General features: G+C 40.7%; 1 protein-coding gene across 3 annotated transcripts in view; it reads left to right on the top strand.

Moving 5' to 3' along the window:
• The window catches only part of SMIM14 (small integral membrane protein 14), a 95,851-nt gene extending 85,241 nt beyond the window's left edge, over positions 1-10,610 (top strand). For all 3 annotated transcript variants that reach the window (XM_036269725.1, XM_036269735.1, XM_036269744.1), the window contains 2 exons: positions 4,935-5,077; positions 9,470-10,610. In XM_036269725.1, the coding sequence (XP_036125618.1) occupies positions 4,935-5,077; positions 9,470-9,502 (176 nt within the window). In that variant the 3' untranslated portion in view covers positions 9,503-10,610. The remainder of the gene's footprint in view (positions 1-4,934; positions 5,078-9,469) is intronic.
• The last annotated feature ends 15,954 nt before the right edge of the window (positions 10,611-26,564 follow it).

The raw sequence follows: 26,564 nt of genomic DNA, 5'->3' as shown, positions 1-26,564 counted from the left end.
GGAAATGGAGATTTTTACAAAAGAGGGAGGGATGTAGGATATAGGAGAATAAATGGAGGTTAGATGTAAGAACATACCAGACAGGAAAAATTACGGGTGCCCCAGGGCTGAGTTGGCAAAGTTAGCAAATGCTGTTAGCCAAACTAGTATTTAACTATTGCATCAGATTCTTTGGAAAGCTTTAAAAATATCGATGGTTCATGACCCCACCCCCGAGCTGATCCTGAATTAGATGGTGTGAGGCAGGGCCTTAGGCTCTGTGGTGTTGATACCGGCACAGGCTATTCTGATACACAGGCAGTCTAGGAACCACTGGGTAAAGAAGGAAGAAGGTATAGGGCTGACAAAGGATGCTTTTTCTGAGAAATGTTAAGAGTTAATATTGATGAGTGGGCCAAAACATGTCATGAGGAAAGGCCAGGCTGCGAGAGTTCAGAGTTGAAGCAGTAGACAGTAGAGAGTGAGTAAGTGGGTTGGTCAGCAGAGATGTGTTAAGAGTAGTGTTTTTAAGCAGACTTTTCTGGCAGCAAAATGCATGAAGGAAAGGCTGCAATAGGAACTAAGCTAGGAGACAGTTACAGGGAACTAAAAAGGAGTGGGCGTTTTGTTAGGGCTGCTTGGTCCAGAAATATGAATTAGCAAATTTGTGATCTGAGGTTTAACTCTCTGAAGCTCCAGAATCTTTTACTTGTCAAGAGTATCAGAAAGTAAGAGACCCATTTTTCAAATTGAATAAAACAGGAATTGACATTGGAGTTACACTTCTGGTCTATACAGTTAATTAATCTAGTATTTTATTTCTGAGTGGGGCAAGATAAGAGGTGATAATGTATAGAAAGCACAGTTATCTTTCTTTGACTAACTTTATTTTCTTTCCTTTTTCTTTTTTTTGGGGGTACGTGCTTCTAGCGGGAGCCAACCTGGGACTCTCTGGTCCACAGGCCAACGCTCCAATCGCTGAGCCAAACCGGCCAGGGCTCTTTGACTAACTAAATTATCTAGTTTTGCCCAGCTGGTGTGGCTCAGTGGTTGAGCGTTGACCCATGCACTGAGAGGTCGCCGGTTCAATTCCCATTCAGGGCACATGCCCAGATTGTGTCCTGATCCCCAGTGGGGGACATGGCAGAGGCGGACAATTGATGTTCTCTCTCATCGGTGTTTCCATCTCTCTACCTCTCCCTTTCTCTGTGTCTCTAATATATCAATAAAGAAAAATTAATAAATACATAATCTAGTTTTATCTAACAGCTAGTTACAAGTTTCCCTGTGAAAAATTATTTTTAAATCTGTATTTTCCAGTTTCACTACTTACACTAATGGCAGTTTTCAGAGGTTGGCCTTACTATGTGATATTGTCAGAGGTTATGACAGCAAAGAGGTCAAGAGCACAGGCTCTGAAATGAGAGCCCCTGTATTTAAATCCCAGCTTTGCCACATACCAACTATGTGACATTGGAATTTAACCCTGGTTTTCCCCAGTTTCCTCATCTATAAAATTAAGATAGGATAATACCTACCATAAAATAAGGTTATTAATAGTATTAAGAGAGATAATGCCTTAATCCTTTAGAGAGATAAGTGGTTCAAAGTAACCACTGAAATTTTGGCTATTTAGTAATAAAATAATAAATAGTATTTGCTTTTAAAAAAAAAATCACTCTTAGAGCAGTGTAGAGGACAGAATTAAGGAGGCAAGAATAGGTTTGGGGCATTGGCCGTTTGCTCAGTGGTTAGAGCGTCCAGAGAGCCTGGGTTCAGTTCCCGCTAAGGGCGCGTACCTCGGTTGCAGTTTGTCCCTGGCCCTGGTTGGTCATGCGGGTGGCAGCCACTCGATGTGTCCCTTTCACGTCAATGTTTCTCTCTGTCTTCCTCTCTCTCCCTCCCACTCTATCTGAACAAACAATTTAAAAATGTCCTCGGGTGAGGATAGAAAAAAAAGAGTAGATCTGGGGAGATATAATAAGAGGCCATTGAATGAAAAAAAGAAAGAAAAAAAAGGCCATTGAAATAGACCAAAGAGTGAAGGTAGCTTGAGCAAGTATGGGAGTATAGCTAGAATTGGACAGATTGGAGTGATATTAGGTATTAAAATTGACATAAAATTTGTGATGTGTTAAATAGAGGGTCATTGAGAGAGAACAAAAGATGTTTTCATAGGTTTCTGGCTGAGGCAGCTGGATGAATAGGGACCCAGTTTGGTGGGGCATGGAAGATGCGGCAGAGGAAATGCTCATGGTTTTAGTTTGGGATACTGAGTAAGTTAAGTGTGATTTAGTTGTCTGCATTTTTAAGAAGCTGCTGAATGGCTCTAATATATACTACAGTTTAAGAATGGTTGATGTGAAGATTAAAAAAAATAGAACTATTGATGTAGACCGACAGTTGGGAGATTTGGGTCTGAAGTTCACAGAGCCAGGACTGGGTATAAATTTAGATATGGTGCCCTGGCTAGTTTTCTCAGTGGTTAGAGCGTCGGCAACAGAAAATGGAGGAATGTCCTCGGGTGAGGATTAAAAATAAAATTTTAGATATGGTCTGAATACAGAGTAAATGAAGCTGCAGGTGAGCATGATGGTGTGTACAGCAAGAAGAGAAGGGAACCTAAAATTGACCATCGGGAATTCTAACATTTAAAAGCCAGGAAGAGGAAAACAAACATATAAAGGAGTGAGTGGCTGAGTGTTAGAAAGAAAATCAGGCAGTGGTAATGCCATAGGAGACAAAGGAAGAAAGGGTTTTGAAAAGGCTCTTTTTTCCAAAATCCTTGGAAAATGAGGGCTGAAACTACCCACTAGGCTTAGCAGCATGGAGGTGTCATAGGTAACCTTTTGAAAAGCTGTTCGAGTGATGATGGAGGTGGATACCAACTAGAGCTGTGAATGGGAGGTAGTGAAATGTAGTCAACTTTCAAGATAATTAGTTCTGATAGGTGGACAGAGTAAGGGGTTGAGGGAAACGATGGGTTTTTTTTTTTTGAAAGATGGGAGAAACTTGATCACATTTAAGTGATTATGGATGGGTTGGCTGCAATGGAGAAGGGGGTGCTGAATACACAGGAGAGAAGATAGTGGATTTGCGAGAACAGTGGGATCCAAAGCTCAGGTGGAGAAATAGGTCTTAGTTATATTGGAGGCATGTTTAGTATAATAGGAAGGAACAAGGAAAATATATGGATATATAGAAAAAAACTGCTGATGCATTGTGTGATGAGTAATGCAATTTTGTTGACCCTGAATACTATGTTAGCTCTTTCTGGGGAAGTGGTTGGGGTTGGAAAAGGCAAGAGGCTGCATTCCTATCCAGCCTGCTCTTGGGCTAGTTCAACCCTTTGCTTGACTTTGTCCCCTTTGTCACTAATTCTTTGGCCTTGGCAATGTCAACTGTCTCTTCACTTTCTTGGTAGTGAGTCCTGGGCCCATGGACCCCAGTGCAGTACATATTGCATGGATTTCTTTTACTTTTTTCTGAGGCAAGGAGAACAAAACCAAACAGTTATAGTCTTGACAGCCTATTTTATTTATATTATTATTTAAAAAAAAATTTTTTTTCTTTATTGACTTTAGAGAGAGAGGTAGGGAGAGGGAGAGAGAGATAGAAACATCGATAAGAGAGAGCATCGATTAGCCACATCCTGCATATGCCCTGACCAGGAACCAAACCAACGATTTTTTGGTGCTTGGGTTGATACTCAACCACTGAGCCACACCATCTGGGCTTGAAAGCCTATTTTAATAACTAACTGGAGATACTATGCTTAGAAATTCAGTCTTCTGTAATTTTCATTTCTGACAATTGACTTTTCTAATATGGTTCAGTAAAAATTGTTTCATTTATTAGAAGTTTATAAAGGTCATACCATAGGCCAGGCACTCTGGTAGGTACTTGTTATTCTGAATTAAATAAGATATTGCTGCCTCAAGGAACAGGGAAAACTGATATCTACGTACATATACCCGACTTACATCTTTTGATAAATGCATATACTTCAAAATATCTAGATCTGAATCCAACTTCTATTTGCAAAAAAAAAAAAAAAAAAGGCCAAATTAATCTATTTGTTGAGAATATCATTAAAGGGATCTTTATATATTATACAACTCAGATATTCCCTTTTCCTTAAGCTCTATTTTTTGTTTTGGTTTGGTTTTTTTTTTTTTTTTTTTGCTGCTTCTGTAATTAAAATGCAGAATTCTCCCTTCTCCCAAAGTAGATTGTCTTTAATGTATGTCAGGTGATTTTAACCTGGGCTTCGTAGATCTCAGTATATATGGATTAGTGGCTTTGTGGGTTCATGAACCTTCCACATTATATGCAGAATTATTGAATGTGTACACATGGATTCTTATGATAAAAAGAATGCCCTTAGCCCTGGCCGGTTTGGCCCAGCGGTTAGAGCGTCGGCCTGCGGTCCGGAGACACCCGGGTTCGGTTCCCGCTAAGGGCATGTACCTCGGTTGCAGTTTGTCCCCGGCCCTGGTCGGTCTTGTGGGTGGTAGCCACTCGATGTGTTCCTTTCATATCGATGTTTCTCTCTCTCTCTCTGTTCCTCTCTCTCCCTCCCACTCTACCTGAACAAAAAATAGAAAAAATGTCCTCAGGTGAGGATAAAAAAAAAAAAAAAAAAAGAATGCCCTTAATTTTTATCAAATTCTCAAAGGATACTATTACCCCAAAATATTAAGAACTACACTATTAAAATCTTCATTTAATAGGCTTTGGCTTTTGACTGGTTTATACCATTTGACATTTTTCTCACAGGAGGAAAGGGAAATTGAAAATGTAATACTTCATAATTGTATTTCTCTAAATTATTAATATAGTGTTTTATATTAATACAGTTTTTGAAGTTAACATTTAAACATAATTGTTCTTACATTTATCTAACTATTATAATCATGCTCCAGGTTTGTTGCAAATATGTTTTTTGTCTTTAGTACCAGGACCCTCTGGTGACAATGGCATCAGTATTACCATGATCCTGATGGCCTGGATGGTTATTGCATTGATCTTGTTTCTACTGAGACCTCCTAACCTAAGAGGATCCAATCTAACTGGAAAGCCAGCCAGTCCTCATAATGTAAGTGCCGTGGATTGAAAACCCATTTGAGGAAGGGGTGTGTTTGGGAAGGGGGAGGAGTTTGTTTTGACTGAAGTATCTGAATTAGCAAAAGGAAGATTTAATTCATGGAGTAAGTTTAAGTTTTTCTTTCCTTTGTCATCCTAGTAAATCTTGCAACCCCAAACATCTTGGTGTTCATGGTGTTTATATATATAGATAAGCATAGTAGCCCCAAAATAATTTAAAAAATGAATTCTAATCTTTACTCACATGAGAAACATAGAAAATTATCCAGTCCATGATAATCTACAGCAATATTCCTCAAATTTCAGTCCTCTGTCCACTTCTCAGTTGATCCCTTGCCTCTCATGTTTCCAGTTCCTTACATTCTTATGCTAGCTGCAGTTCAAATGTTTTTACCCACACTTCATTTTCTCCCCTCTGTCCTAGCTATTAAATATAGTAGAGATACTGAGCCTGGCTAAATCCTGTTTTCCCATTCTATTTCTCTCAAACTCATTTTTTCTGGTTCTGCATCACAGTAGATCAACTAAGCTGGCAAAAGCAGAGATAGGAATCATCCATGTTGGTAAATTTTGATAGACGTGGTTACAATCATTTTTAGAATTTTCTAAATGAAAAACATGATGAAGTGACCCAGTAGAGAGTTTTTAGTACTTTCTTTACTAGAACCTCTATTAAAAGATTCCTTTTAATCATTTTCAGAACAAACATTTGTTTATTTTTTCCCTTTGATTTGGATATTATCTTTTAAAAAATATTTCTGTGATGGATTCATTTGTTGAACACCAAATTATCCCACAAATTCCCTTCTTCAACCTTTACCATGTGGAATTCTTAAAATAATTGCTTCTTTTCTTTAATCTTGTGTTGTTAATATAAGAAAGAAGTTCAGTTAAACTACTTTCTTATATAAGAGAAAGCAAACGTGCTGATAATTGGTCAGTGCTTTGGTTTTTTTAGGATTAGAACATTTAGATATGTAGAATACTGACTTGAATTAAGAAAGAAGGCCTCATTAGCACTATATATGTGTGTATGTATATATATATGTCTTGCCCTGGCCGGTTTGGCTCAGCTGTTAGAGTGTCGGCCCACCAACCAAAGAGTCGTGGGTTTGATTCAGGTCAAAGGCATGTTCCTCAGTTGCAGTTCGTCCCAGCCCTGGTTGGGGTCATGTGGGAGGCAGCCAGTCGATGTGTCTCTGTCATGTCAGTGTTACACTCTCTCTCCCTCTTGTTCTCTCCCTCCCACTCTATCTGAAGATAAATAGAAAAATATCCTCGGGTGAGGATTTTTTTAAAAAAGCCTTTAATGTATTTTTGTTTCTTTTCTTGGACAGGGAGTTACCCATTAAACAGCTTGTCTTGGTAAAATGCTTTCTCCTTAACCCTTTTTTTAACTTTCTATATACAGTTTTATTTCATATCAAAGAGCAACCTCATTGTTAGGAGCTAAAGAAATCGAATTTAATAAGCTAATTTAGAAGCTATTAAAATGACAAGATTACAGTCCCCCGAACCTTAGTTCATTGTTAGGAATAATAGTCCCACTGCCCTAAGAATAAGCAAGAAAACATATTGACTTATTCCAAGTAGAAAAATTGATCACCCTTTACTAGGGCCTCATAGCATGTCAGAGTAAATAAATGGAATCTTCCTGAAGATTCCTAAAGTGCTGATTGATCTTTCCTTTACAGTTCAGATGCTTTCTATTGCAAGTAACAAAAATCAACTCAACCTGATTTAAATAAGTGCTTTATACACCACAAAATCCACAGGTAGGGTCAGTGTTTAGCAAGTTTAACAGTGTCATCAAGACAGTTTCTTTTTCTTTTATTATTATTATTATTATTTAATCTTTATTGTAGAATGTATTACAGATGGTCCTCATTTTTTCCCCCATTGACCCCCTTTTCCCCACTCCCACCCCCCTCCCGCCTTTTCCCACACTGTTGTCTGTGTCCATTGGTTACATATATAAGTTCTTTGGTTTATTTCTTCCCACCCCCCAATCCCCTTCTCTGTGAGGTTTGTCATTCTAGCAACCAATTTGTTTTTCTTAATCTCTTCACCTTTTTCACCCACTCCCCCAAACCCCCTCCCATCTGGCAACCAACAAAATGTTCTCTGTATCTGTGAGAATATTTCTGTTCTTCCTGTTCAGTTTGTAGATTCCATTGCCAATAGATATGTATTCGTTGCCATTTTGTTTGTTCATATAGTTTATCTTTTTCTTTAACATTTCATATAATAACGGTTTGGTGGTGATGAACTCCTTTAACATTTTCTTGTCTGGGAAACTATGTGGTCGATTCTAAATGACAGCTTTGCAGGATAGAGTAATCTTGGTTGTAGGTTGTTGCTTTTCATCACTCTGAAGATTTCTTGCCACTCCCTTCTGGCCTGCAAAGGTTCTTTTGAGAAATCAGCTGACAGTCTTATGGGAGCTCCTTTGTAGGTAACTAACTGTTTTTGTCTTGCTGCTTTTAAGATTCTCTCTTTGTCTTGAACCTTTTGCATTTTGATGATGATGTGTCTTGGTGTGGGCCTCTTGGGGTTCATCTTGTTTGGGACTCTCTGTGCTTCCTGGACTTGTATGTCTATTTCCTTCCCCAAGTTAGGGAGGTTTTCTGCCATTATTGTTTCAAATAGGTTTTCAGTTTCTTATTCTCGCTCTTCTCCTTCTGGCACCCCCAAGATGCGAATGTTGGCATGCTTGAAGTTGTCCCAGAGGCTTCTTACACTATCCTCATGTTTTTGGATTCTTTTTTCTTTTTGTTGTTCTGATAGGGTGTTTTATGCTTCCTGATATTCCAAATTGATGGTTTGCTTCTTGGCTTTACCTACTCTACTATTGAATCTCTGTAATTTATTCTTTATTTCAGTTAATGCCTCCTTCATTTCTGACTGTGCCTCCTTCATTTCTGACTGGTCCTTCTTTATGCTCTTGAGGCCCTCACTAAGTTCATTGAGCATCCTTATAAGCAGTATTTTGAACTCAGCATCTGTTAGGTTGCTTATCTCCATTTCACTTAGTTCTTTTCCTGGAGATTTTTTTCTGTTCTTTCATTTGGGACCTGTTTCTTTGTCTCCTCATTTTGGCTGCCTCCCTGTGTTTGTTTCTATATATTACTTAACAAGAGGTATGGGGCTAGCTGAGACCAGACGCTGCTTGTTTGAAAGAATTTAGGAAAATCTGAAGCAGGATCCAAAATAGGCCAATCCCATGGTGAAGCAAGTGGCAACAGCTTGGGTGGGCCTGATGTTGGGTGGGGCAACCAGTATTAGCCAGGTTCCTAGAGTCCCAGATATGGCAGCTGTCTGCTGTCCCAGGGAAGGGCTCACCAAAGGAATAAAGGCCTCTGACAGCACGTTTGTCCCGGAGAAAGCCACCTCTTCAGCCCTCACTCCAGTGCCAAACAGCTCAGTTCTTCCTTGTATGTCTCTGGCGCCCCTTGAGCTGCCTCTCTAAGCTTAGAGGGAGAGAGTCTGAGTAATTCCGTGCACGGGCCCTTTAAGAGGAGCTGGCTGGGGCTCCAGCCGCCTCAGCCTCCCTGAGCCTCAGTTCCCGCTGGTTTTTCCAGCCATAGGTTATGGGGATTCTCTTCTTGGCACTGCAACCCTGATTGGGGTGCCCGGTGTGGGATGGGGACCCCTCAGTCCTCTTGGAGGACCTTCCCAGCCTAGGTATCCTCCTGATTTTTATCCGCCACACGTGGGTGTGGGACCAGCCCGTCAGCCTCTGCCCCTCCTACCAGTCTGGATGTGGCTGCTTCATTAATTCCGTAGTTTTAGGACTTCCATTCAGCTTGATTTCAGGCGGTTTTGAGTGATGGTTGTTCTGTAGTTTAGTTGTAACTTTGATGTGGTTGTGGGAGGACACAATACTGCATTTACCTACGCCTCCATCTTGACCAGAAGTCAAAGACACTTTCTTTCAGCTTCATTCCAAGATGGGCTCCCTTTGTAGTCATTAGCTGGCTGCCAATAGCACCTGAAGTCACATGTGCCTTCATTGACATTCTGTAGTAAGAAACAAAAGTCTCTAGCTTCACTTTGTCCTGTACTTAATCCATCACCTTAGCAAGAGGGGTGGAACTACCTTTATTAGTTTAAATATCACCTCTGGAGCTGTTAGGGAGATCAATTTCATCCCAAACATACCACTGTTACACAGTTTCCTCTTCCATACCACAGGAAATAGTGAGACAAACATTGGTGAATTACTGTTAATCTAGTGTTCCCTTGTGCAAAATCATATGGAAAATTCTAATAAGGATATGATTTGGGATGGGGGAATGGAGCATTGCTGCTCAATTCTTACTATGTGTTAGATTGTCTGCACTGGGATTTAAGATGTCACTTCCATAATTTCTCTCCAATACAGGGACAGGATCCACCAGCCCCTCCTGTGGACTAACTTTGTGATATTGGAAGTGAAAATAGTTAACACCTTGCACGACCAAATGAACGAAGATGACCAGAGTACTCTTAACCCCATTAGAACTGTTCTTCCTTTTGCATCTGCAATATGGGATGGTATTGTTTTCATGAGCTTCTAGAAATTTCATTTGCAAGCTTATTTTTGCTTCCTGTGTTACCATCATTCCTATTCACAGTGTATTTGAGTAAATGATTATATTTTAAAAAGTTACATGGGCCTTTTTGGTTATCCTAAACTCAAACATTCCACTCATTCTATTTGTAACTGTGATTACAATTTTGGTGATGATTTCTGGCCCGATTGAAGGAAATTGGAGATCTCTGCACTTAAATATTTTAAATAGTTTTGATAGGTTTTGAAGTTGCTTTTTTCATAGGGTATTTATAAAGTTATTTGGGATTGTCTGAGATTGTATGAAAGAAAATTAGAACCACACTGTATTTCTACGTACCTTGGTAGTTATTTGTGGGTGGGTGTCAGTTCTTGGGACTGTGGCAGCCTTTGTAATATTTTACAAGTTACAGCTGAAATCTGTATCATCGACTACAACTGGCTTATGTGACTAGACAAGGAAGAGAGAAGACGTGAAATAACTGTTTACTAAGTTTTTTATTCCCATAAAATGTCTAATATTAAGAAAACTTTAAATAAACATGATTTAAATATGGTGGATGATTTACAGTCCATTATATGACATTTGAAGCCACTGTATACTAACTAGCCTTACAAGATTCACGAAAGGAGGAAAATTATTCATTCTTTTTGCCTTTGCCAGGTATAATCTATACAGTAATAATTTAATCTGTAATTTATTTTTTAAATGGGTGCCTCTCAGAAAGCTTCCTTTCTGTTCAAACACTTCCCTGTTAAATGAAACTCCTAAAGCTAGCTGTATTGGGGGCTTGTTTGCCTACTGACATTTGAATGCTATTTACTCTAAGTATTTTGTTGTCCTTCTGACTTTTAAAAATATTTAATGAATTCCTGGTTTACTCCAAGGAAAAAAGAGGAAAATGAGAAACAATCAAGGGTCTTTTTCTTACCCTATATCTCATTCTTATTTGGTAATAGGATGGATTGGGGTGGGGCAATATAGGTGAAATTTTGAACTGTATAAAAAGTAAAAGATTGCATTGTTTTGGTCAGTTTGAAAGAAAATGAATACAGATGGCATTTTTAAAAGCCTGCATCACCTATGTGGGTTTGGAATTTTTTCCTAGCAGGTGATTACAGATGATTTATGGAGCTAGAAGATATTTTGCTATCACTGTAAGGATTTTTTTCCCCCTAGACCTGCCTAGCTTTTCACTGTATCAATCTGAGAAATTACTTGTATGAATTGAATAAACTTCTCTATATCACTGTACTGTTTAATAGAGTCTCTGATACAGTTGTGTGACACTCTTAGGGTATTTTCCCCCCTTCATCATGATTATATTCTGGACCATAACATTGTAAGGGCTTCATTTCATTATATAATCCAATATTGAGTGCTTGCATTCCTCTTGTGCATCTTGGCTTTGTGCTCACTTTCTTGAAATAATATAACCTATTCTTAATTACTTGTGCTAATCAAGGGTATTGTAATACAGGTAAGTCGAATCCTGGATAAAAAATACCATAGTGTTTAGGTTTTTCCTCTTGCTGTGGCCTTTTGGAATCCTTCCCAGCTCTAGAGCTATTAATGTATTTAAAGCAGAAAGGGCAGGAATGGTATAAGATGGAGTTAAATGCCTGTAAGCATTCCTATTTCTGCCCTGCCCCCTGAACTTTGAAGGCTTGCACATACATTTTATCAGTCTGTTCTGTAAACTACTATAAATCCTGGCAGAGATCCTGATGTATTCACTAAATCAACGGCTCACAAATAATGGAGAATTGTCATTGGTCGAAGACATGGAAACAATGTCTAGTGTTAGAGACCTGGAAGTCTGGATTCTTATTCCCAGTTCTTCATTTCTGTCACATACATTTAATGACATTACATCTAAAATATTAACCTTTTCCTATATGGACCATCTATTTAACTAGTAACAAAAGTTTTTAGTGTATTTAGTCTTGGTATTTTTGCTTGTAAAATTTCTCTGTAGTTTTAAAAATGATAGTGTGCTGCATATAAAATATTCCTGTTAACCTAACTAGTAATTTATATTCTTTTTAATTCTTAAGTTTCCACATGTGGCCTTTTTATTGAGCACACTCTTATTCATTACTTGGCTTATAGACATTCACCTGAATTATGGCTACAGTCATTTTTAAATGATCTGGAAAAAAGAAAGATAAATCTTCACATTTTAATCACTATGTCATTAAGAATTTATTTTTGGAGTCATTTAATGTTCTTTTATGCAAAATAATGATTTTGTTGTTTTGCTTTTTTCCATTTGGAAAAAGTTAACATTGGAACTATGTATAGGAAATGATTTTATCGTGTATCGATCCAAGCACTGTTCCATGGTCAGCAAGTCATATTTTAAACAACTTGCAGAGATTTTTCCAAAATAACTATTAAGTTCAGCTATTCCATAATTACTTTTAGTGTCTTTGTGGTATGTGATATGACAGTGTTTATGGAATTAGCAAATTCTTACATTTTCAAAGGAACCTTGGAAATTTATCACTCTGAACGAAAGTCTTTTACTCTAAATGAATATGTGCTAAAATTTGACCAGCTCAGCTTAAGACAAAACAGCAACTTGAAGGAAAAATGGGAGTTTACAGTTGTTGGGTTAAATTTTTGTTGCTGAATTGGTAGGTTTAATTTTAACATTATAATATTTCTAAATGAAAAATCATATGTATTTGTTATCATGTCTGATTACTTTGTTAAAAGGAAAGTGGTCATGTGCTATACTAAATGTTAATTGCTGTTTTTAAATGTTTAATCATGCCAAACAAATCATGTCTGTGCCATCAGGGTTTATTGTAATCTTTCACTGAGTACTTGGACTGGGATAAAGGGCTTGTACTATGCACTTTTTATTAATGAATAAATAGAAAATGTTAGTAACACTCATTGTTTTTTGTTTCTTTTTGTGGGAAGAGAACTAAGTATCTTTTGCTTAGTAAAAATGTTAACATCGCTTATTAAACTGTTTCTTTGTAAGACTTTTTACCCCTAACTAAAGACTTTCCGAAGAGAGAACTTTAAGTTATAAGAAAACATTTCTCAAATAGCAATATGGGACCTTATAATTAATCCAGGAAGCACAATTTTATGGTTACAACATATAGAACAGATGTAAATCTAACACCAGACAAAGCCTACACTCCCCAACAGATGGGTTAAGATTTATCCTTTCAAATGTTCTTAGCCGCCGCCTTCTTCTTCTTCTTCTTCTTCTTTTTTTTTTTTTTGTTAATCCTCACCCAAGGATATTTTTTTCATTGATTTTTAGAGAGAGTGAAAGGGAGGGAGGGAGGGAGGATAGGAGGGAGGATAGGAGGGAGAGAAAGACAAATATTGATGTGAGAGAGACACATCAATTGGTTGGCTCCTGCATGCACCCCTACCAAGGCCTGGGATCCAACCTACAACCCAGGTACGTGCCCTTGACAAGGAATCAAGCCCACGACCCTTTGGTCCACAGGCCAGCACTCTTACTGCTGAGCCAAATCAGCCAGGGTGCAACATACATTTTTATTGCAGCAATCTTATTGAGTGCTAAATAAGAATATTTAGTATTGTCAATAGCGTTTTAAGAAACTTTGTGTGATTCTGGCTAAATGTTAAGTAAGCAATTCATTCAGATTTTAGGCTATTCTCACAACTTAAAAAAAAAAATATGCTAAAGGTTATGGCATATAGTGATAGCTTATAGGGATTCTCAAACACTCTGATTTGGGCACCCCAAAGAGCTTTTGTTTATATGGATTATATCTATCAATGTATACTAGGTTGTATCCCAAATTATAACATTTAAAAGTATTGTTTTAAAATAACAGTAAACCCAATATATGTTAATATGAATTTTTTTTAAAATATGTTTTTACTGATTTTAGAGGAAGGGAGAGGGAGAGGTAGACACATATATTCGCTTCCTCCTGCACGTCCCCTACTGGGGGTTGAGCCTGAAACCCAGGCATGTTCCTTGACTGGGAATTGAACCAGTGACCTCTTGGTCCATGGGATGAAGCTCAGTCTATGAGCCACACCAGCTGGGCAATATAAAATTTTTTAAATTAAACATTTAAAAAATTGTTTTTATCCTCACCCAAGGACATTTTTGCATTTATATTTCGATAGAGCAGGAGGGAGAGGGTGGGGAAGAGAGAGAGAAACATCGATGCGAGAGAGACACATCGACTGGTTGCCACCCACATGACCCCGACCAGGGCTGGGGACAAACTGCCACCAAGGTACATGCCCTTAGTGGGAACCAAACCCGGGACTCTCTGGTCCATGGGCCGACGCTCTAACCACTGAGCAAAACCAGCCAGGGTAAAAACCATTTTCTAAAATGAAAATTTAGTGAGAAGAGTGGCACTACTTACAGTTTTTAAAAATATTTTTTCTTTATTGATTTTATTTTTTAAATGTTTTTATTGATTTTCAAGAGACAAGAAGGGGGAGAGAGAAATATTGATTGCTTGCCTCATGCATGACCCCCACTGGGGAACTGAGCCTGTGACCCTGCAAGCTGGGCATGTGCCCTAGCTGGGAATCGTACTGGTGACCTCTTGGTGCATGGGTGGTTGCTCAACCACTGAGCCAGACACCAGCAGGCTACATTTTGGAGATCTCTTTAATGGCTGGCTTAATAGAAAAAAGCTGGGTTATCATTTTTACTTCTGCATTCAATGATCCACTATCTTCCCTTCTTATGAGACTATGTATGTTAGTTTTCAATTATTAAAAGACTAATGCTATTTTGAACACCTTATGCCTTGATAACCTTCATTTAATTTAATACAGTCTTTGAGTAAAGCCATTAAGTGACAGCAAGATCTGTACGAGATTTTGCAGAAATTGCAGAAAAAACTGGATAGCTCCAAAGCATTAAGATAACTAACCCCAACTGCTGTCCAGAGTGCCAGAATCAATGTGATTAGATGGCTTGGAAAACAAAAGATATGCTAAAACTAACTTGAAGTACTTTATTGAATAAATCTTATGCATTTTATCCATCAATTTTATCCAGTCTCAAAAAATTTAGTAGTCTTGCATAATACTCAAGTTGCTTTTAAAAGAATCAAGGTCATAATTTATGTGGCATCTTCTGTTTGGAATTCAGAACATCCCAACATAGGCCAGAATGTCCTGATTCTCTTAACTACAGTCTTAAACGAAAATAGGTATAAAATGAGGAAAGATAGCTTTGAGGTGTCTTGGTTAATCACTATAGGGGACTTCCCCCAAACCAGAATTCAGTTTATCTTTGTGTTTGGCACACGGGGGAATTTTATCCTTGAGTAATGGATCATAGTAAGGTTTTATTTGGGTAGAAGGTGAGCTTTTCTTTTGAAAAAAGGTACTGTTCTCAGGCAGATCAATTTTGGGGAGGGTATCCATGGAAGTTGAGGAGCTGGAAATTGATTCTCTTAAACATATCTGTGTAAGGCAAAACAAACCTTTATTGTCAGAAACCCGAACAGTCTCAACCTTTGGGGTGTGTGTGGTGGAGGGAGGGGGTTACTACTAAGTCCTATTGCTTTCATTCCCCCATCATATCTTGAATCTTCATTTCTCTGCATCTCTATGGCTACTACCTTGGACATGCTACTTCAAATTCTTGAGAACTGTAATTAGCTCTGAATTGCTTTCCCCACATTCACACCTGTTATTCCTCTAACTACCCTCCTCATTTCCCCTCGTTAATGCCTGTGTTTCCTTTAGGCGCTCACTTATCACAACTGGAGGAAGCATTCCTGACCTATTATGTTAAATACTCCTATTGTGTATTCTCATAAGACTGTATCTTTTCTTAGTAAAGATGTAACTACATTTTTCTGTGTGATTGATGTTTTCCCATAGAGTAAAATTTAGGAAGGCAGCAAATGTGTCATTCTTTACTCACAATTATATTCCCGGTGACTAGCACAATCCTGTCACATAGTAAACACTGAGGAAATAATGAATGAATGAATGAATGAATGAATGATTTTCAAATTCTAAAAAGAACCTGTTTATAAGTTGAAATATGACATAAAAATTGATATATAAAGCAGATAAGAGAACTGCTCTGATTTAGAGAAGGAAGAGAGATGTAGGAGACCCAGAACCCTGCCTGTTTTTGTTTTTTATCCTCACCCGAGGACATTTTTCCATATTTTGTTCAGATAGAGTGGGAGGGAGAGAGAGGAATAGAGAGAAACATCGACGTGAAAGGAACACATCAAGTGGCTGCCACCCGCACGACCCAACCAGGGACAGGGACAAACTGCAACCGAGGTACGTGCCCTTAGCGGGAACAGAACCCAGGTCTCTTCAGACCGCAGGCCAACGCTCTTAACTGCTGAGCCAAACCGGCCAGGGCTGCCTTTTTTAACCTCCCACTTACTCTCTTTACTCACCAACTGACACACCACCCGAGTAAGGTAGAACTCCATGAAACATAATTTGAAAATACATCAAGTTCCCAAACTTTTTGTTCTCAGGACCCCCTTACACATCTAAAATTTGAAGACCTCCAAAAGTTTTTTGTTTTTTAATATATTTGTTCTTCCTTTCCTTTCTCTTCCTTTCCTTCTTCCTTTCCTTCCTTCCTCCTTCCTTCCTTCCTTCCTTCCTTCCTTCCTTCCTTCCTTCCTTCCTTCCTTCCTTCCTCTCTCTCTTTCTTTGTTTCTCTCTCTCTCTTCTTTCTTTTCCTTCTTTCCTCCTTCCTTCCTTCCTTCCTTCCTTCCTTCCTTCCTTCCTTCCTTCCTTCCTTCCTTCCTTCTCTCTCTCTTTCTCTCTCCTTCCCCTCTCCCTCCTGCCCTCTCTCCCTTCTGTTACAGATGCCTCTCCTTTCCCCCCATTGACACCCTCCTCCCCACTCCCACCCCCCTACCACCACCACCACAGTATTGTTGTCTGTGTATTGGTTATGCATATATGCATATAAGTTCTTTAGTTTATCTCTTTCTGCCCTTCCACCCCCTTTCCTATGTCAGTCTGTTCCCTACTTTAATGTCTCTGGGTCTGTTTTGTTCATCAGCTTATTTGTTCATTATATTCTACAAATAAGTGGGATCATGTGGTACTTGTCTTTCTCTGACTGGCTTATTCGCTTAGCATAATACTCTCCAGGTCCCTCCATGTTGTCTCAAAGGGTAAGAGATCTTTCTTTCTTACAGCTGCATAGTACTTCATTGTGTGTATGCACCACAGCTTTTTTATTCACTCATCTACTGATGGACACTTGGGCTGTTTCTAAATCTTAGCAATTGTGAATAGTGGCCTATGAAGATAGGGGTGCATATGTTCTTTCTGATTGGTGTTTCAGGCTTCTTATATATTCCTGGAAGTAGGATCACTGGGTCAAATGGGAGTTCAATTTTTAAATTTTTTTTTTATCCTCACTTGACATTTTTTCATTTTTCAGATAGAGTGGAAGGGAGAGAGAGAGAGAGAAACATCAATGTGAAAGGGACACATCGAGTGGTTGCCACCCACATGACTCAACCAGGGCCGGGGACAAACTGCAACCGAGGCACATGCCCTTAGTGGGAACCGAACTCGGGTGTCTCTCTGGACCGCAGGCCGACGCTCTAACTGCTGAGCCAAACCGGCCAGCGCCCAATTTTTAATTTTTTGAGGAAACACCATATTGTTTTCCATAGTGGCTGCACCAGTCTGCATTCCCACCAGCAGTGTACTAGAGTCCCCTTTTCTCCACATCCTCACCAGCACTAGTTTGATGATTTGTCGATGGCAGCCATTCTGGCAGGTGTGAGGTGATACCACACAGTCATTTTAATTTGCATCTCTTTGGTGATTAGTGACATTAACATATTTTCATGTGTCTCTTGGCCACTTATATGTCCTGTATGGAGAGGTGTCTGTTTGGGTCCTCTGCCCATATTGTAATTGGATTCTTTGTCTTCCTTGTGTTGAGTTGTATGAGCACTCTATATATTTTGGAAATTAACCCCTTATCTGATGTATCATTGGCAAATATGTTTTCCAAGAGAGTGGTTCCCTTTTCATTTTGATGCTTGATTCTTTTGCTGTGCAGAAGCTTTTAAGTTTGATGTAGTCCCATTTATTAATATTTTCCTTTGTTTCTCTTGCCCTAGGCAAAGTATCATTGAAAATTCTGCTACGTGTGATGCCTGAGATTTTGCTGCCTACATTTTCTTCTAGGATTTTTATGGTTTCATGAGTGACATTTGTCTTTTATTCATTTTGAGTTTATTATTGTGTATGGTGTAAGTTGGTTAGTTTCACTTTTTTACATGTAGCTGTCCAATTTCCCCAACACCATGTATTGATGAGACTGTCTTGACTCCATTGTGTGATCTTGCCACCTTTGTCAAATATTAGTTGAGCATAATGTCTTTTGTCAATTTCTGGGTTCTCCACTGGTCTATATGCCTGTTCTTGTGCCAGTACCAGGCTGTTTTTATTATAAATGGCTTTGTAGTATAACCTGATATCTGGAATTGTGATTCTTCCCACTTTGTTCTTCTTTTTCAAGATTGTTGTGGCTATTTGGGGTCTTTTTTGGTTCCATATAAACTTTTGAAGTATTTGTTCTAGATCTGTGAAATATGTCATTGGTATTTTTTTTTTTTTTTAATCCTCACCTGAGGATATTTTTTCATTTATTTTCAGACAGAGAGAGAGAGAAACATTATGTGACAGAGACACAACAATTGGCTGCCTCCTGCAGGACCGCAACCAAGGTACATGCCCTTGACCGGAATCAAACCTGAGACATTTTGGTCCGGGGGCCGACGCTCTAACTGCTGAGCCAAAACAGCCAGGGCTGTTGTTGGTATTTTAATGGTGATTGCATTGAATCTATAGATTGTTTTTGGTAGTATGGACATTTTAATGATGTTAATTCTTCCCAACCCATGAACATGGTATATGCTTCCACTTTTTAATATCTTCCTGTGTTTCTTTTTTAAATATCCTATAGTCTTCTGAGAACAGTTCTTTTTTTTTAATTTCTTTTTTTATTATTTATTTTTTATCTGTTGTATTTTTAATTTTTATTAATTCATTTATTTTTGTTACAGATGTTTCTCCTTTTCCCCCCACAGATTCCCCGCTCCCTCTCTCTCCCCGCCCTGTCCCTTGTTGTCCATGTCCATTGTTCATGCATACATGCATATAAGTTCTGTGGTTTATCTCTCCCCCACTACCCCTTCTTCTGGGGATTGTCAGTCTGTACCCCACTTCCACGTCTCTGGGACTACCCCATTCCTCAGACTGTTATGTTCATTATATTCCACAAATAAGTGAGATCATATGAAACTTGTCTTTCTCTGTTTGGCTTGTTTCGCTTAGGATAATACTTTCCAGGTCCCTCCATGTCGTCTCAAAGGATAAGAGATCTTTCTTTCTTACAGCTGCACAGTACTCCATTGTGTATATGTACCACAGCTTTTTTATCCATTCGTCTACTAATGGACATATGGGCTGTTTCCAGATCTTAGCTATTGTAAATAGTGCTGCTATGAACATGGGGGTACATATATTCTTTCTGATTGGTGTTTCAGGCTTCTTAGGGTATAGTCCTAGAAGTGGGATCACTGGGTCAAATGGCAGTTCAATTTTTAATTTTTTGAGGTAACACCATATTGTTTTCCATAGTTGCTGCACCAGTCTGCATTCCCACCAGCAGTGTACTAGAGTCCCCTTTTCTCCACACCCTCGCCAACACTTGTTGTTTGATGATATGTTGATGGCGGCCATTCTGACAGGTGTGAGGTGATACCTCATTGTTGTTTTAATTTGCATCTCTCTGATGATTAGTGATGTGGAGCATTTCTTCATATGTCTCTTGGCCATTTGTATGTCCTGTTTGGAGAGGTGTCTATTTAGTTCCTCTGCCCATTTTTTAATTGAGTTCTTTGTCTTCCTTTTGTTGAGTTGTATGAGCACTCTATATATATTAGAAATTAGCCTCTTATCTGATATATCATTGGCAATGATGTTCTCCCATACAGTGGGTTGCCTTTCCATTTTGATGATTGTATCTTTTTTTTTTTATCCTCACCCGAGGACATTTTTTTGATATTTTGTTCAGATAGAGTGGGAGGGAGAGAGAGAGAGAGAAACATTGACGTGAAAGGGACACATCGAGTGGCTGCCACCCGCACAGCCAACCAGGACCAGGGACAAACTGCAACCGAGGTACGCACCCTTAGCAGGAACCGAACCTAGGTCTCTCTGGACTGCAGGCCAACGCTCTAACCGCTGAGCCAAACTGGCCAGGGCGATGATTGCTGTGCAGAAGCTTTTGAGTTTGATGTAGTCCCATGTGTTCATTTTTTCCTTTGTTTCTGTTGCCTTAGGTGATGTATCAGTGAAAATTCTGCTGCGTATTATGTATGAAATTTTGTTGCCTACAGTTTCTTCTAGGATTTATATGGATTCATGAGTCACATTTAAATCTTTTATCCATTTTGAGTTTATTCTTGTGTAGAGTGTAAGTTGATGGTCTACTTTCATTTTTTTGCACGTACCTGTCCAATTTTCCCAACACCATTTATTAAAGAGGCTGTCTTTACTCCACTGTATGCTCTTGCCACCTTTGTCAAATATTAACTGAGCATATTGCCTTGGGTCCATTTCTGGGTTCTCTGTTCTGTTCCACTGGTCTATATGCCTGTTCTTGTGCCAGTACCAGGCTGTTTTGATTACGGTGGCTTTGTAGTAGAACCTGAAATCTGGTAATGTGATCCCTCCTACTTTGTTCTTCTTTTTCAAGATTGCTGTGGCTATTCGAGGTCTTTTTTGGTTCCATATGAACTTTTGAAGTATTTGTGAGAACAGTTATTTTACTTCCTTGGTTACCAAAATTTTTTTCATGTTGATTTGTATCTATTTGGTTTACCCTATTATAATTGAAAACTGATAAGTTATGAAAAATACATTAATTCCTTTAAAGTGACTAATAGATTTATTACATTTTAACATAAGCAGCATATTTTAATGAAAATTACTATATTGCCAAATAAAAATTAGAAAGAAGATTGGTATTACTTGACATATTTATAAATCTAAAAATCTGTGTTTCATGTGTTACAATGTCAACGAGCCTCTGGAAAATTCCACTATGTTTGTGACATAATGAGAGTGAATAAAGCAAGTAACATCAGTTTTATCATGAAAATGTTTTGACCTCCTGGATCCCTTGAAAGGGTCTCAAAGACTGTCAGTACATTTTGAGAATGGCTGTCCCAGATCCAAAGGTCCATTCTAGCTGATATTTATATTCTGATTTAATTTCTGAGATCTTGCTGTTTTGAAGATTATGATTATTATCAAAATACTAACAAAGAGTGTGAAGTGAATAATAGGTAGAAAAATGCTGAATTCATAAGATGGGGACGTTCTCTCCCGACTCTAGTGACGGCGAAATTAACCACTGTTCTGTTTATTACCTGCTTGCTGAAAAACGGAAGGCATAACAGAAACTTTCACTATCACTCATCCTTCCCACCAATACCCCCGTTCTTGCCAAGACTTTATTTTTTCACATGGAGGCTTTGAGAAGCTGCCCTCCACAATCTAACAGCAAGCATTATCTGGTTTTTAACTCCAGTTTTCTTAGCATTGGAAAGTGCTTTAAAGCTTTTGATATTTTCAATATTTTATATGCAAACAAGTGTATTTCTTCAGTATTTTATTTTTTTTATCCTCACCCAAGGACATTTTTTTCATTTTTGTTCAGACTGGGAGGGAGAGAGAGAGAGGAGAGAGAGAGGGAGGGAAACATCGACGTGAAAGGGACACATTGAGTGGCTGCCACTCGCATGACCCAACCAGGGCTGGGGACAAACTGCAACTGAGTTACGTGCCCTTAGTGGGAACCGAACCAGGCCACAGGCCAATGCTCTAACCGCTGAGCTAAACCAGCCAGGGCTCTTCAGTATTTTTATATACTCACATAAGTGTATTTGTGGTACGCATATAACATCAAAATCTCGGCAAGTTCTGGACTTGTCATAAAAAGAGTCAAAAGAAATGACCGTTTAGTATTTTTACTTTGGACTCCAGTACAAATCAAGAGAGACTCTTACGAGCATGTAAGGGTCCGTCCTCTTGACAAATGGCGACAGCCAAACTCATTTTCGTGGTGACCTTATCTAGACCAGTTGGAAAATAACACTTCATATGTGTGACTCATCACAATTAAGCCCTTTGATGCCTTCTAATTAAATCTGTAAAGATTTAAAAATAAAATAAAATGGGAAGAATGATAGAAAAGTGGTTTTTATTAGAAAGTCAATTATAACAGGTAACTTTTATCTATATGCCAAGTTCAAAATGATACCTTTATTATAGTATTACTTACATGAATTGCAATTATTTTTGTGTTCATTTCTCTCTCCTACTAGCCTATGAGTTTGGAAGAAGGAATTGGGTCTTGATTCATTTTGCATCTTTGGTCTCTAGGATACTGTCTGTTGGGGCCTGGGAACGTAGCCTATTGTTGATAGAGGCCATGGTTCAGGACATGACCCAGAACTGGCTGGGCAGGCACAGGATGCATGCGCCACGCACCAACCAGTGCAGAGTATCCTGCCACAGGAGTCTATAAAAGCCGTTTGTTGATCCCTTCTGATGTCAGCTTCGTGTGCTTTCTTTATGGGTATCTCACTGCCAACCCCCCCCCCCCCGGGCAACCTCCAGTCTCTGACACTTGACGTAGTCAGCAGGATGGGGTGAATACCCAAATGACCCTCAGTGAGGAACAGCCCTGGGTGGTCAGGAGGTGGTCCCCGAATCCCTCTGGTACCTGGTGGCGGTTTACCTGATGGCTTGGATGCCCCCGGAAGATTGGGATGCTGTACGTCCCTGGCCTAATGGAGCATAGAAGGCTTTGAAAACACTGGAACTAAACATTCCCGAGGCACACTGGGAGGCTGCAAGTCGGGTCGCTTGGATGTTTCTGGCTGTCTTGCCATATGTCAGTTGAGACATCCAGGACCTTATGAACCCAGTGCGGCAGCTGCTCTGGAAGGAGGACTTGGAGCAGCGCCTGGAGGCAGCTGAGTACATGCTCCATGGTCCAGCAGAATCAGCTGTGACTTCCCACGCTAGCAGCCCTGCTGGGTCCCTACGACAAGCCTGGCAGAAGGTTTGGTGCGGCAGAAGGTAGAGATAGGGGAACCTTTAGCACTGGGAACAGGGCTGGTGGGACCCCCGCAGTGGACCCAGCGTACGTTTTTTTTTTTTAATTTTTTTTTTCCCTTTTATTAATTTTCAAGAGAGAGGAAGAGGGAAAGAGAGAAACATTGATGAGAGAACATCAACTGACCACCTCCTGCATGCCCCCCACTGGGGACTGGGCCCACAACCTGGGCATGTGCCCTGACTGGGAATTGAACTGGTGACCTCTTGGGTCAATGCTCAACCACTGAGCCACACCAGCTGGGCCTAGCATACATCTTATATGACGTATTCCACCATGGAATTACGGGACTTGGCAAAGCGATGCAAGCAGAGATTGGGGAAGTCTGTCCCAGCTTGGTTGTTATGCCTCTGGGATGATGGTGCAGACAATACTGAGCTCAGCCCCACTGAGATGGGACAACTGGCCAGTATTGCCACTGTCCCCTAGCTGTGGCAGCAGCTACAGAATGTACCCCAGATGAACCCCCAGGCTGGTAACCAGACACTGATTAACTGGTTGATGGCGGCTGCCCAAACTGTGTGGGAGAATGCTGGAGACCTCCCAGAGCACGTAAGTGGACTATTACTTAAACTTAGTGCAAGTCGTTCGGGAGATGGGTAAGCGCCAGATGATTTTCACGCAGCAGTACAGCAGCCCAGATGAAGAAATGTTACAGCCCTATGAAGGACGTGGTGTTAACAAATGGCCCTTCAGGGACTTTTGGGTCTATGGCAGCTTTATTGGCTTCTTACACAGAACACCTGGTCTGTGAAGGAACCACCGCACTGTTGCGTTGGGGGGATGTGGAAGTACGAAAACAAGGCCTGGGGACACAGGTACAGGAGCTTACGGTGGGCAAGGCTAAGCATTCTTGGGCCCCGCCAGCTGTGAGTGCTGTGGGCAAGGGGACCCAATGCGGACCCGAGAACGGGCTGGTGAAATTCAGCCGGTGTCAGCTGTGGTGTGACTTCCTAGCAGCTGGGCTGGCCAAGGAGATGATAGATGCAGCCACTAGAACTGCTGTTGGCCCTGTGTGGGAAATACACTCCCCTGCACCCTGTGGCTAAGACAATATACTCCCTGAACAACAATATACTCCCCTGCGACCTGTGGCTAAGACAGGAGAGGTGCAGTTGGCTTACTCCTGCCTGATTAGGGAGCAAGCTGAGGCAACTGGATGACCGGAGGCCATATGTAGAAGTGACTATTTACTGGTCCCCCGGAATGTTCAACGTGTTTTGGTCCTTGTGGATATGGGGGTAGACTCAACCCTGACTTATGGGCATCTGGACCGATTTCAGGGCCCTAGCAGTACGATAGAGGGGTATGGCAGAAGGTATATCCGAGTACACCGAGTCACCCTTATGCTGGGTGTCAGACGTTTGCTGCCAACCCCCTGTGAGGTGTATATTTCACCGATTGCTGAATATATACTGGGGATGGATGTTCTACAAGGTCTTGCAGTCCAAATTACACAGGGTGAATTCCGCCTACGGGTGCGTGTGGTAAAAACAGTGATTAGAGGATACCCACACCACACTCCTAGCAGCTCCTGCAAGCAACACGGGTCTATGTGAAACGGTACCATCTACCGGGAGGCCATGAAGAAATTGGGCAAACCATTCTGAAACTAGAAGAAGCAGGAGTTATTCGCCCAATGCATACCCTCTATGATTCCCCAGTGTGGCCAGTATGGAAGCCTGATGGCTCATGGAGGATGACTGTGGACTACTGGGAACTGAGCAAGGTCACTCCGCCCTTACATGTGGTGGTACCAAATATCACTGAACTAATTCCTGCTTGTCACAGGAATTGGGACAGTTTCATTATGTTTCATTATGTGGACTTGGCTGATGCCTTTTGCCCATAGACATTGACTCTGAAAGCCAGGAAGAGTTTGCCTTTACCTGGGAAGGAAGGCAATGAAGATTTCAAGTGTTACCCCAAGGCTATTTACAGAGTCCAATGCTCTGTCATGATTTGGTAGCCCAGGATTTAGCATCCTGGAACAAACCTCCAAATGTACACTTGTTCCATTTTATTGATGATACAATGTTGACCTCTGATTCTCTTACAGAGCTACAAGCTGGAGCACGCAGCCTTCGGGAAGCCCTGGCAGCTGGGGGTGGGCAGGCAACGAGGACAAAGTCCAAGAGAAGATGAAGGTTTTGCCTGAGGCAATTATAGATAAGATATAGGCCTATTCCCAACCAGAAACAGTGAAACAGTTGCAGACATACTTGGGACTGCTAGGGTAATGGTGAACTTTTATACCCCATTTAACCATGCTGATGAAACCTCTCTACCGCATGGTCCGCAAGGGGGAGGCCTGGGACTGGTCTCCTGAAGTGGAGCAAGTGTTTCTGGCCACGAAACGGGCAGTGGCCCAGGCACAGACTCTGTGAGTCGTGGATCAGGCTTTGTCATTCCTTCTGACGTAAAGGTGGACAATTCAGGGTTTGGCTGGGGGTCTCTGACAAAAACAAGGAGCTCGGAAGAGTCCCACTAGTTTTGGTCCCAATTGTGGAAGGGAGCTAAAAGTCGTTAGTCCCTCATTGAGAAGCAGTTGGTGGCCCTGTTAGCCAGTGAAAGTATCACTGGTCCTTGTCCTGTCACAGTGCAAACCACTTACCTGATAGAGGGGTGTTTATGGTCTTGGGCTACTCGACCATGCACAGGGGTGGCCAAACTCCCACTTTGACAAAGGGGAGCTTACTTGGAACAGAGGGCTTGGTTCTCTACCAGCCCCTTGACACACGAGCTGCACTCCTTGCTGGGACCTAAACAGTTTAGGGCAAAATGGGAGGGGCCCTCTGCCTAAGTGGAGGAAAGCCCCAGCCCGTTTGAGGAGGGAAAGCCTTGCCTTCTGGCAGATCTCGGTGTACTGATGGTTCTTGCCAAGGCCAAGTACTGACATGAGCGGCAGTGGCCCTGCAACCAGCTATGGATACCTTTTGGTACAATACAGGAGTCCGATGTTCGAGCCAGTGGGCCAAACTGAGAGCTATGTGGATGGAATTAATGAGAGTCTAGCCGAATGTATGTGTGTACCGATAGTGTACAGAGGCCTCACTTTATGTCTGCCTTACTGGGCAGCCCAAAAATGGCTTAGAGGTCATCAACCCCTCTGGGGGAAGAAAGATATGTAGCAGGACCTGTGGGAAAGGGACCTGAAAGAAGGAGTGGTGATTTACCATGTCTCAGGGCATAAGCCCTTGCAGGCCTCACTGGAGGTCTCTTGGTTATGTGTTGCACCCTGTACTGCTGTTGTGGGCTCTCTGCACAGGAAATGCTTTATGGGTCAAGTCCCAGCACCCCAGCCTCTAGGGGGTGGAGTTTTGGGTCTGGGAATGTGGTCTGTTGTTGATAGCGGTAGTGGTTCAGGACATGACCCGGAACTGGCCGGGCAGGCACAGACCATGTTTTCTTACATAAGCATGACACAGCAAAAGCGTAGGACGCATGTGCCATGCACCCACCTGAGCAGAGTATCCTGCCACAGGAGTCTATAAAAGCTGTTAGATGTATTGAATAAAGCTGCTGCCATTTGTTGATCCCTCCTGATGTTGGCTCCGTGTGCTTTCTTTACCTTGGGTATTTCACCGATGTAACCCCCCTGGCAACCCCCGGCCTCTGACAAGGTCTAACACTAAATTTTTGATGGATGAATGAATGTAACTGCATAGAATGTATGACGCCTACATATACTATCACACTTTCTATAATTCACAGCAAATTATTTAATCAACATTCAACAGCTTTTT

Source organism: Molossus molossus, unplaced genomic scaffold (genome assembly GCF_014108415.1).
Source record: "Molossus molossus isolate mMolMol1 unplaced genomic scaffold, mMolMol1.p scaffold_m16_p_1, whole genome shotgun sequence".
Taxonomy (NCBI): Eukaryota; Metazoa; Chordata; class Mammalia; order Chiroptera; family Molossidae; genus Molossus; species Molossus molossus.
This window is presented reverse-complemented; position numbering and strand designations above follow the sequence as displayed.